The 12596-nt window shown below is 44.2% G+C and overlaps 1 protein-coding gene across 5 annotated transcripts in view; it reads left to right on the forward strand.

The window, feature by feature from the left end:
• znf521 (zinc finger protein 521) overlaps positions 1-12596 on the forward strand; it is an 87615-nt gene that overhangs the window by 34748 nt on the left and 40271 nt on the right. For 2 of the 5 annotated variants that reach the window (XM_029452713.1, XM_029452716.1), the window contains exons 4-6: positions 3240-6745; positions 6920-7004; positions 7359-7391. In XM_029452713.1, the coding sequence (XP_029308573.1) occupies positions 3240-6745; positions 6920-7004; positions 7359-7391 (3624 nt within the window). The remainder of the gene's footprint in view (positions 1-3239; positions 6746-6919; positions 7005-7358; positions 7392-12596) is intronic. The other 3 variants (XM_029452717.1, XM_029452719.1, XM_029452718.1) reach the window with 3 other exon arrangements.

Raw genomic sequence — 12596 nt, forward strand, 5'->3', positions numbered from 1 at the left:
ATGAACATAGAGGAAGTGGTGCACAAAGAGCAGTTCAGACTGGCTTAGAGGAAACTGAAACCTGCGTGCAGGGGGAATTTTCTGTGGTTACTTTTGCAGTAAAAGGAAAAAAAGAAACACCGATTTGTATAGAGCTGTTTCAAATTAACCTTACATTTCCTTGATTTCTTGAATTTGACAGGCTACGCTTTTTAAAAAATTGTTAAAAAACCTTTCATGTATTGCAGCTTAAGGCTGAAAAAATATGGCCATTGCACATGTTATGCCATCCCTCTATAGGAGCTCTCCAAATGAGGTTGTTTTGTTCCATATAGGAGACATTTAAAAGAGCAAGGGGAGGGGGTAGGGACAGAACTCCCAGAGAGGGACAGGCCTTAAGATGGAGGTCTTCCTCCCAGGACGTGACAGGCTGTTGGCTGGAGGATGCTCAGGAAGGCCTTGGCAGACCAACAAAGACAGCCCTTCAGCTGCAGGGTGTAGTTTTTCAGGCCCCAGCATCCCCTTTGGCAGCAGCACAGAGAGTGCTGGCGTGCACAGGCCCCCGGCCCGAGAGACAGGGAAGTAAGGCCCGCTCTTTTATTTACTCAGGCTGCTGCTGAGGCCTGGGCATTTCTTGTCTGGGTGAAGAAGGAAAAAAACAAGTCTCACTCTCTGTTTCCTCTTGAGGTCTCCTGAGGAAGATTGCTCTTTCATCTACAGTTGTTCACACACTTGTTTCGGCCATTGCGCTTGTATCTGTGTATTCTATGTGTACATGTATGTCTACACATCTATATGTTTGTTACTGTGAGTGAGAGTGCAGTGTGTGCACTTTTGTTCTCTTGTGTCTATATCACTGAGTGTGTGTCTATGTGTGTGAGAGAGAAAAAGAGAGTGAGAGTAAAACTGTAGTAAGTCTCACTATGAGGGTCAATTGTACCTGAAATGTACAGTTTCAGCTCTAAAACAGATATGATCTTCTTTTTTTAGCAGGCATTATCATTGCCATCACAGTAAGACAAAGTAGAAACCCTGGATTTTTGATCCAGCACACAACATATTTAAGTCAGATTGGTATGATGATATCTTGAGTATTGCATTAAGTGGCAAATTAATTACATTATGACTCAATACATTATGATGTAATATATAATGGTGTTACTTAGTATACAGCAGTTTCTGTAATATTTCATTAACTGATTAGTAACAAAACTATTGTCCATCTAAACATGTTAGCTACTAGATGAACTCAAACAATGCCTTTGACTCCCACATGTCCCCCACAGATACGGCTTTATGTATGTATGTGTGTTATTGGAGCCAAGGCACTAAATAAATAATATACATCAAGTAAACAAACCAAAAAAATGCAATGGGGTTGTACTGACAGCTTAGTAATGTCTCAAGGCAAAGGCATCCTCATTTAAGACAGTAGAATTTAATTTAGCCTTGTATACAGGCCCATTTATTTGTTTGTTTTATGCTATTGTCTCCAAGCCAATATGTTTGACTGTAAGGCATTGGCTGGGGTCATTCTTCTTGCACTGTCTTCTTCTCCTATACCCTGGGAGGCAGTATGAGTGAGGGCAGATCCGCCCCCTCTGTGGAGGAGGGCATTGCACTGAGTCACCCATCCTCCCTCAAACCAGAGAAAGAGAGAAAACATTGAGACGTGTATGAGCGATAAAGCAAGTAAATCAGGCAAGGTTTGCTCCTTGAGTGAGATATGTGTGTGTGTGTGTGTGCAGAGTGGGCGCCTTGCCAGGGGTGGGAGGTTTCCGGGAGGGCCACGGTGAGGAGGTGGGCTCTCAATGTGCCGCTTTCAGCAGTTTGGAGGGGCAAGGGAATGGCCTCCGACCCCATCTGTTTCCTGAAGATAGGCCCTGATGGGGGTAAGTGCTCGGAGAGGGCATGATATCCTGACAAAGGGCAGATCTCCCTGCAAAAACAACAGAAAAGGGGAGAGAGAGAGAGACTTAGATTTGTCAGCTGAAGGAGAAGTACAGAGGTTGGATCCTGGAAAGAGCTTGTGCTTTTCCTTCGTCCCACTCGTAAATCTTTGCAGTTTCCTCTTGTTTTTCCCATTTCAAGTATTGGCCTTTTGACACAGTTTTTTTTTCTGAAGGGGTTGAGATTACGTTGTTTTATTTAGGTAAGGAAGTTCACAGCACTTAGAAATTGGCTGCAGGAAGAAGTGGTCCGTAACCTTTTGAACTTGTGGAAAATGGTGTTCTGTGTTTTCCATTCATATCACTGTACAGTTAACCAGGGAAATGGAATGTCGGCAAAGAAGCGTTTTGAAAAGGGACACTTTAAAGTAATTGTAAAAACAAATCAGGGCTGCATTGTCAGTTGACTGGTGTTCCCTGGTCATTCTCTGCACCTGCTTGTCCTTGAGTGAGATAGTTAGCCGCTCTGTTGTATTCCCCTATCCGTTTCCCTGTCCCCTCCTTGCCCCCCTTCTGTATCAGCTCATGGCACATTCATCCATTCTGTATCAGTTGCCTTACGGCTTAGCGCAGACCACACAGACAAATATGATAATAATGCATATTCCATAATCTATTGACTGATGTTCTGAAATGCCCATGTTTCATGAAAATCATCTTTTTGCAGAGGAGACTTCCTAAAGGCTTTGCATAGCTGTGGTCTAAATTGCACATTTAATCTTCTCTTTCACTCTTGAGAAATACTTTTCCCTGGTTTTTTTTCCCGTTTGTCTAAAGGTCATTTCAAGGGCTCTTGTTTTTCAAAAATATTCTAGTAATTTTTCTAGAAAAATAGAAATGTTCTAATTTACCTCATGCCGGGCTTACATCCTAAAGTACACCCATTGTCTTGTGTTGGCTTTAAATGTCAAAGAGATTGTGTTTTGACTCACAGTGGGCTAAGCCATTACATGGCCACATACAAGGTTAATTGTGGTAAAGTATTTCCACTTATTCTCTTCTCTAATTATACTTTAAATTGCATATTTAAGTGAAACTTTTTAGATAACAGCTAAGGAGAGGTATTGTTTGCACTCAAGAAAAAAAAAGTCTTAGTTGTAAAGAATTCAAAATGTATACAACACAGCCTTATAATTACTATGACAAATAACACCAAGGTGGCCCAACCTTTCTACTCAAAAAAGGCAAATGGGTTGCTAATACAGTCTTACAAAACACCTCTCTTACTCACTCTCTCCTTCTCTCTCCATCTTTTCCTTCTGACTCTACCCTCTTTTCTCTCGTGTTCCCTCTTTCTGTCTTCTTCTCCAGACGTTGCTGATGAGGATGACCCATCTTGTTCTTGGCCACCATCATCTCCCTCCAGTAAGGATCAGACTTCTCCAGGACACTGCGAGGACTATGATTTTGGCGAGGATGAAGGGGGCCCTGGCCTGCCATACCCATGCCAGTTCTGTGACAAGTCCTTCAGCCGCTTAAGCTTTCTCAAGCGTCACGAACAGAGCCACGGGGATAAACTCCCTTTCAGCTGTACCTTTTGCAGCCGCTTGTTTAAGCACAAGCGCAGTCGAGATCGACACGTGAAGCTACACACCGGTGATAAGAAGTACCACTGTGGAGAGTGTGACTCTGCCTTTTCTCGCAGTGATCACCTCAAAATCCACATGAAAACTCACGCCTCTAACAAACCCCACAAGTGCCCTGTGTGCCGCCGAGGCTTCCTTTCCTCCAGCTCTCTCCACGGCCACATGCAAGTACACGAAAGGGGCAAAGATGGAAGCAACACAAGCCTTTCTAGAGCTGATGAATGGAAGCTGAAAGAAACTCGCAAATGCAGCCGTTGTGAGGAGGGCTTTGATGTCCCAGAGGAGCTCCAGAGGCACATCGCTGAGTCCCACCCTGAATGCTCTCCATCAGAGGATGGAGGCCTGGGTGCCACCCTGCAGTGCATTTACTGCCATGAGCCTTTCAGTGATGAGGGCACCCTGCTGACCCACATTGACCAGGCCCACAGCCGAGACAGAAAGGGACACACCTGTGCTATCTGCCCTGAGCACTTTCTCTCAGTTGAGGACCTCTATTCTCACATGGACATTCACCAGCTCCCCGAATCTAGTAACCATAGCAACAGCCCTTCTTTGCTGACTGTGGGTTACACCTCTGTCTCTAGCACCACTCCTGACTCTAACCTCTCTGTCGACAGCTCCACAATGGTGGAGACAGCACCACCTGTGCCCAAGACAAGGGGGAGGAGAAAGAGGGCTGCTCAGAACACATCAGACATTGGAGGACGTTCCTCCAAGCAGCCTAAAGTCTCCTACAGTTGCATCTACTGCAACAAGCAAGTATTCTCCAGTTTGGCTGTGCTTCAGATTCACCTGCGAACCATGCATCTGGACAAGCCAGAGCAGGCTCATACTTGCCAGTTTTGTTTGGAGGTTCTGCCCTCTTTACTAAATCTAAATGAACATCTTAGGCAGGTCCACAATGCAGAAGACCATGCTGCCCTGTTAGTCAGCTTGCCCGATGCCATCCTTCACTGTAACTTCTGCCCTGAGGTATTGAATGACCTCAACGGCCTTCAGGAACACATTCGTTGCTGCCATGGCTTTCCCAGTCCTGTGGCAAAGGAGAGCAATGCCTTCTTCTGCCCTCAATGCTTCATGGGGTTCTTGACAGAGGCTACTCTGGAAGAGCATGTTCGTCAGACTCACTGTGATGGGGGAAGCCTGCGCTTTGACTCCCCCTTGGCTGTAACTCCCAAGGAGTCTATAGTAGAAGTGTACTCCTGTTCGTACTGCACGAATTCCCCCATATTCAACAGTGTTCTGAAGCTCAACAAGCACATCAAGGAGAATCACAAGAACATTCCACTGGCACTGAACTATATCAATAATGGAAAGAAATTGCGGACTCTCAGCCCTTCTTCTCCAATATCTGTGGAACAAACCATGCTGAAACAAGGCAGCTCAGTCTCGCGCACTACCAGTGAGTTCATATGTAACCAGTGTGGAGCCAAGTATACCAGTCTAGACCTTTTCCAGACTCACCTAAAAACTCATCTGGATGGCATGCAGCCCCAACTTACATGTCCACAGTGCAATAAAGAGTTCCCCAACCAAGAGTCCCTGTTGAAGCATGTGACAATTCACTTCACTATTACTTCCACTTATTACATCTGTGAGAGCTGTGACAAGCAGTTCACTTCAGTGGATGATCTGCAGAAGCACCTACTCGACATGCATACCTTTGTGTTCTTTCGTTGCACTCTGTGTCAGGAGGTGTTTGACTCAAAGGTGTCAACCCAGCTCCACCTGGCTGTAAAGCACAGCAATGAGAAAAAGGTGTATCGCTGTACCTCCTGCAACTGGGACTTTAGGCATGAGACTGACCTACAGCTACATGTCAAACACAGCCATCTGGAAAACCAGGGCCGTGCCCACCGCTGCATCTTTTGTGGGGAGTCCTTTGGCACAGAGGTGGAGCTGCAGTGCCACATCACTACCCACAGCAAGAAGTATAACTGTCGCTTCTGCAGTAAGGCCTTTCATGCCATCGTCCTTTTGGAGAAACATTTGAGGGAGAAACACTGTGTGTTTGAGGGAAAGGCACAGAACTGTGGTGCTAATGGCTCTACTGTAAGTGGTGGAGATGCCCAGCCTAAAGAAGATGCTGAGCTTCATGGTCTCCTAACTAACAGTCATGGTCCAGGGGCAGCTGTAGTGTCTGTGTTGGACACCCATAACAGCCGCGAAGTAAGTGAGGAAGAGGTGGACACTGCTGATCCCTTGTTTGGGTGTGACATCTGTGGGGCATCTTACACCATGGATTCACTCCTTACTAACCACCAGTTTAGGGACCACAATATACGTCCTGGTGAGAGTGCCATGATGAAAAGGAAAGCTGATATGATCAAGGGCAACCACAAGTGCAATGTCTGCGCCCGCACCTTCTTCTCTGAGCCTGGGCTGAGGGAGCATATGCAGACCCACCTTGGGCCTGTCAAACACTATATGTGCCCCATCTGTGGGGAGCGGTTCCCTTCCTTGCTCACCCTGACTGAGCACAAGGTCACCCATAGCAAGAGTCTGGACACAGGCAGCTGCCGCATTTGTAAGATGCCGCTGCATAGTGAGGAGGACTTCCTGGAGCATTGCCAGATGCACCCTGACCTGAGGAACTCCCTGACAGGTTTCCGCTGTGTGGTGTGCATGCAGACTGTCACCTCTACATTGGAGCTCAAAATCCATGGTACCTTCCACATGCAAAAGACGGGCACTATGTCCGGCAACCACCCACCCATGGTTCGCAACAATTTCATCTCTCATAACCAGCAGTTACACCATACCCAAAAACCTTTCAAGTGTGCTTCTTGCCTGAAAGATTTCCGGTCCAAACAAGACCTGGTAAAGCTGGACATCAACGGACTGCCTTACGGACTCTGTGCATCCTGCGTGACAGCAGCTGGTTCCAAGAGCTCCAGCCCAACAGTGAATGGAGGTAGGCAACTGCAGCAGCATGGTGGAGCCACCACTCCAGCAACAACTACAGCCGCCTGGATCCAGGGGGAGAGCCTCAGCCCTGGAGATGGAAAAGGCAAAGCTGTCTCTTCATCATCTTCAGCCTCTTCTACATCCTCATTATCCGCTGCCAAGACAAGATGCTCCAGCTGTAATGTGAAGTTTGAGTCTGAAGCAGAGTTGCAAAACCATGTCCAGACAGTGCATCGGGACCAGGCTGGGGACAGCAATGGTGGGCAGCTCAAGACCCCCCAGGTGTCACCCATGCCCAGAGCCAGTCCCTCACAAACTGAAGAGGTATTGTTAATTTGTGTTGTATTGAGTCAGGTTGCTCATGAAAACATGCCTAGGTTCACAAATGATTTTGTATTGCTATGTTACATTGGTAAAACAAAAGTGATTTCTATGATGTAATATAATTCTTTTTTTAAAGTTGATTATTAATCACTTTCCTCTTGGTCTTATTTTCAGAAGAAAACTTACCAATGCATCAAATGTCAGATGGTGTTCTACAGCGAATGGGACATCCAAGTCCATGTGGCCAACCACATGCTGGGTAGGAAATAACTCTTTTTGTTTCATTCATTATGGTCTCTGTTGCACTCCTGCAACAAAGTCATAAAAACAGTGTTTGTGTAATAGCTATGTAAATATGTTTTTCTACATTGTAACATAAATTAATCAATTTGGCTTTTAGGTGTGCTATTTTAATGTTAGAAGGAATGATTTTTGTGTGATCGATACATCATCGGTCATCAATACAATATACAAATCATTAGAGAAAATTCACCGAATTTGATCATTTTAAATACATTTCAGACAGTGTTTTCATACTTTTTTTTAAAGGTGAATCACATACTAAAGACTGATGTGATATATGTAATAAAATATTTGACCCTGTCTCATTCAGGCTCACAAGTATCTGGATCACATCACCAAATAGGTGGAATTATTTTAATATTTTGACCATCAACTGCATCCCCAGTGTTGTGCATTTATAAACCCATCATCTTCATTTCCCCATGCATGTGAATGGTATAATATAGTACGTGTGCATGCTTGTGGAGCAGAATCTTTCCACTTCAAACCACTCTGTATGGATGTAGTTTGAAGTAGTGGAAAAATACAGATTATTGAAATATTAAAATACCAAAACAGATTTTATTCAGATTGTTTAAAATTCCAAATATTATTCCACAGTTTTTGCAAAATCTCCACATTGCTACTGTACATTATTTTGTTTGTTTGTTTATTGTGCCTCCTCACTTAAGTAGTATTGTCATATGACTGAGATCTGAAAACAACATTTGGTAAAATACTTTCATGCTCTCTGCATTTAATGACGTCAAATCAACTGAAAAAATGGATATTTGATTTTATTACATTGTGTATCACAAAATTATTCCAAATTTCTCATTTTCTTTCACAAGATTCGTAAACAAAGAGTGCTGGTGTAAGACTAACCTCCTCATTTTCAAAACGTCTTTACTTTTGGTTTTCATTTGTATGCAGCCAGAATAATTTGTAGAGAACAGACAATTGGAAAACAGGTTTTCTTGCCTGCAGTAAGTAGGCGTCTGAATTCCAGTCTCACGTTCCTTTATTCATTCATTTATTCAGCTCGTTTGGCGGCTCTTTCATTACACTGCATTATCTGTTGTCTTCAGTGGGAGAGAGACTCATTGATCTGGAACCAAACCGCCTCTCTGTTTGGGACACGCTTCTAGGCGCAGGTGAATTTAAACACGGTGGGCAATTCTATCAGGACTGGTAGGCAATTCTATCAGGGACCCACTGTTTGTGCATAAACAATCAGAAGCATGTGATTTGTGATTTTGATGCTTCGGTGTATTTGCAAAAGAGAGAGACGAGCTGAGAGTGTGTAGGTGTGTATTTTGTATTCATCTTTGCGATCTGCTCACCCACTATTCTACTGGGGGTGCCTAATACAGTACCATGCCAGCATTAGTCCTTTCTCTCGCAAAGGCAGGCACGGAGCACACTGGGAGGGTAGAAAACAAACCCCCCTACTGGTTATTTTATGTCTGTCAGCCGCACAAGCACACAGTTCCCCCATAATAGTGGAATTCAGACAGCTTAAGATAACAGGAGGATAGGTGATTGGGTTATTGTCTGATGTCTTACTTCTCTGATATGCCGTTGCTTTGTATTCAACATGATCACGGGTTTCATCAGTCTCCTTAAAAGGGTTTCTGTCACTTGCATTTGTTTTGTGATCTCTAAAATATGGACAAAACAAAACTCATTGTAATGAAAATTTGTTAGAAAGAAGAAGTTGTCGAGAAGTGACTGAATTATGTGAAACCAGCGACCAAAAAGGAAACTGAATCGAATAAAGAAAATATATTTGAGTGAAGAGGTATAAGGAAAAAACTTATGCATCCGGTCATGACTATAATGTTGATCTCTTGGTTTTATATAGCTTCTGAAGAATTGGTCCCTTGTAATCACTGCAAAGCCAATTTGGGCCAAAAACACAAGAAAAAAATACTCATTTGGAAAACCTCTAAATACCTTCTCTACTGAAAAGGGGACACTTTCTCCTTTTAATGGCCATCTGCACAGGAGAGGGGAAACAGGGGGCTGGGGTCATCTCCGCTCAGCTGTCAGCGTTATTAGCGTAGGTAATGGAGCAGACGCTGGATTCATAGGGGTGTTGTTTTCATCCATGCCCCGCTCCATGGTGTCAATTCACACTGATAACTCTATATATAGTGATGTGCCGTGACATAACCATAGTGCTAAGTGTATGGAACAACAAAACCTGAGCTTGTCTCACCCAGACAAGTCCATATTAGCTGCCTTTGTAATACAATAGTCTCCCTAAACCAAGTGCACTCATTCTCCACCCTCATGTCCTCCCATCGGTTCGAAGTGCTCGTTGCTGTCACTTCTGTACGACTGCCAGCACATTTTGATGCACGGATATTACACTCAGACGATGACGGTCCTTCTTCAGACATAAAGCGCATCTCTGGTGCCCAGCTACTCAACATTTACTATGATAATAGAGGTAAATGAAAGGGAAGGAGGTGGCCATGGGTGCAGAGGGGTGTGTTGAAGACCAACCCCAGCCAAGACTGTGAACGGCCCCACGTGTTTTAAGATGGAGGCCGCAGCCTGCTAGGGCCCAGATGGATCAGTACACATTTGCTGTACAGCTGGTCGCTCTGTTTGGGGACCTGGTGTGATACTCCTATGGAGAAAAAAATGATATCGCCACCATCCAAGGAGCAATTTAATAGCAGGCCAGAAGACAGCTGGCCACTCTTTAGTTTAGAGTTTTTTTGGCATGGCTCACTTACAGAATTGAGGGTGTCCGATTTTTCTCCAGAGACACACAGATTTATACAGCTTTCAGCTGCTGCAGTCACTATCAAACATTTTATTTCTATTTTTCTTTGAGATTAGAAAACAAATCTGCCATGCAGTTCAATGTGCCACCTTGATCTGTAATAATTGCATTGGAAAAAATATTTAAAAACAGTGTGCTTTTACAAAGTCGTCTGTTTTTTGTCAGAGGATATTTGAAGGTCTTTCATTGACACAAAAGCCTGTTTGGTTTTATCAGCATGCCATCATGCCACCCCATTGCTTCACTTTGACCCCACTGTAAACTATGACATTTGGAGCCTCATGGGGGGCACGTTTGGCCCATTTATCGCACTGTTTCAAATGTCCCTGTGTGGATTTTCAGAGCCCTGACATGTTTTGAAGCACAGGCTCTGTCTTAAAGGGTTTTAAAGGTGAAAAGGGTTTTTGCTTTCAATCCAATTCTCATCTCACTTCTGTCCATTCCAAGCAGCTACTGCCAAGGTGGCAGCGTTCAGAAGGACAATTGTAAACAAACAAACCACATCCCAGAAAAGTGTTTTTGGGGTCACCTCTACAGACTTTTTTGGGTTGGTGACAGCACTGAGCTTGAAGCCAAGTAAGGGAGGAGCCTTTTCTCACAGAGAGGAGCCGGTGGCCTGGTCGGTCCAGGCAGAGGGGGGCACTGGAGGGGTGGAAAGGTTCGGGGGCGGAGAGGGAAAGGCACATTTGCTGTACAGCTGGCCGCTCTGTGTGAAGCAGGCACTGTGGGCCGTTACAAAGCTGGAGAGGAGAGCGAGTGAGAGGCATTTAGCTCTAGTTTCTCCTCCTCCTTTCTCTTTCTCCTTTACCCCTCTCTCAGTCCACTATTGCTACATATTTCCTCTTCCTCACTATCGAGCTCTCACATTTTCATATTAACCGTGCCCCAACCTGGCAAAACATACTGTGTTGGCTGTCAGTGGGGGAACAGACAGGAGGCACACTGTAACAGCATTGGAAGCTGGAAGGCTTCTTTTGTTTCTTGCTAAGGGCCACAAATTATCCTTGACACATCCTCTTGTCTTTGGCCCCTAGACCAACTTGGCCAGTGTATGTTGATTACATGGTCTCCATCACTGTCTCTACCCTGGTAGCAACACATTTTCTACTACATTAAGTGTTTTTTTTTCATCTTCTCCTGCTGCCTAAACAGAATTTGGTATTAAAATTGTCTTTGTTTCTTTTCCCATAATCCTCTTTAATTAGGTATGTCTGTTATTGTTCCCTCAGTTTCTGGGACTCATTCATAGAGGACACACACACACATGTAATCTGCTAACAAACATGGCCAAACACTCATTTGACTCCTCAGGGGCTGGATCAGAGTCAGAACTCGATAGACAACACGGCACAGGAACAGGATCAATCTTATGAAATAAATAAGAGAACAGGCTTGGACCAGCCAGTGGAAACAAAGGAATCCATGTGTGCCATATACTGAGTGTGATATCTGCCTGCTTTTATTAATTGGTGATTAATAACGCCTCTCTGTTCGTTAGCGCAGTCACCTCCCGTGCAGCCAAGTGTGTTGCTGCTAATATGCAATTATGCGCACCTTACTGCTCGTTACATTATACCTCTCCCTGACTAATGTGGCGTCCATGAGGAGAATAGAAAACAGTGAGTGAGCTGCAAAAAAAAAAAAAAAAGCTATCAATAATATTCTCGCATTCACTGTGTTACCTACCTGTCTGGATGGAAAACACAAAAAAAAGTTTTTATAAAGTTTTTTTTTACAAATTCCTCGATGTAACCAGGAGACTGCTTTAAAAGTTTTACAGCATTACAGAGACTGTTTTGCTCTTACTGGTGTTTTTGTTGTAAAGCAGAGGTAATTGACATCACCATGGGGATGCTCTGTTGCTAGGCCAGACAAGCTCAGGCTGATGTGGTCCTTATCTATTGATTTTCCTGACATTTCCCCACACTTCACAGACTAGGCCAACATGTGAGAAAATATCTGATGCTCTCAGTTCATACAGCCTGTTTGTACAAACTCCGAGTGAACACTTGCTGCCCCTTACTGCATTGCAATCGTTGGGTTGATGTCACCATGGTGACTTGGGGACAAATTCCTTTCAACGATTGGTTTGACTGTGTTCATTTGTAGAGCTTATCATTCTAAAGCATAAATTATACACTAGATACAATAATACAGATTTGTATGAATTGTACAATGTCTCTTTGAATTTAAAAAAGTCATCTAATGAAAGAATCACTGATGTGCTTTTAGAAACCTCCTATGCAAGTCTAGTTGGGCACTTGGGCGACCTGAATAAATGGTAGGCTCTTCCAGTGCTTCTGGCTATGTTTTATTGATATACAGGGGGGATGTCTCCTTTAGAGTGTTAATGCCAACCCTTGTTCTGAAGTGAGGCCCATAAATACTGAATGATCAGAATTAACCTCTGCATTTCTCCACCTCCCCATGGTCTCCGAGATGTCACCAAGGCCGTAGGTGCATGCGCACCCTTGGTCTGAAGGGGTTGCTTAGCAGTCTGACTGGAGGGGGGCTTATGGGAGAAGTGCAAACAGACAGCCCTGCCTTAGTAAAGGTCAGAGCTGCAACCTACACCTCTCAAATCCCAGCCTGGCCCTGATGGGACTGGGGTTCCAAGCATGCCTAGAGATGCTTGTGGTAAGGGGGAATTACAGTGAGAGTGAAGTGGTGGGCTACTGCTGAACTGCATTGCTTTTAGAGGTTGTCAGCACCAATTTTAGAGTGACAGATTTGATCTAACTTTGTGTAGTGGCTCGTATTTGACGCGTTTTT

This window comes from Cottoperca gobio, chromosome 17 (assembly GCF_900634415.1).
Source record: "Cottoperca gobio chromosome 17, fCotGob3.1, whole genome shotgun sequence".
NCBI classification, from domain to species: domain Eukaryota; kingdom Metazoa; phylum Chordata; class Actinopteri; order Perciformes; family Bovichtidae; genus Cottoperca; species Cottoperca gobio.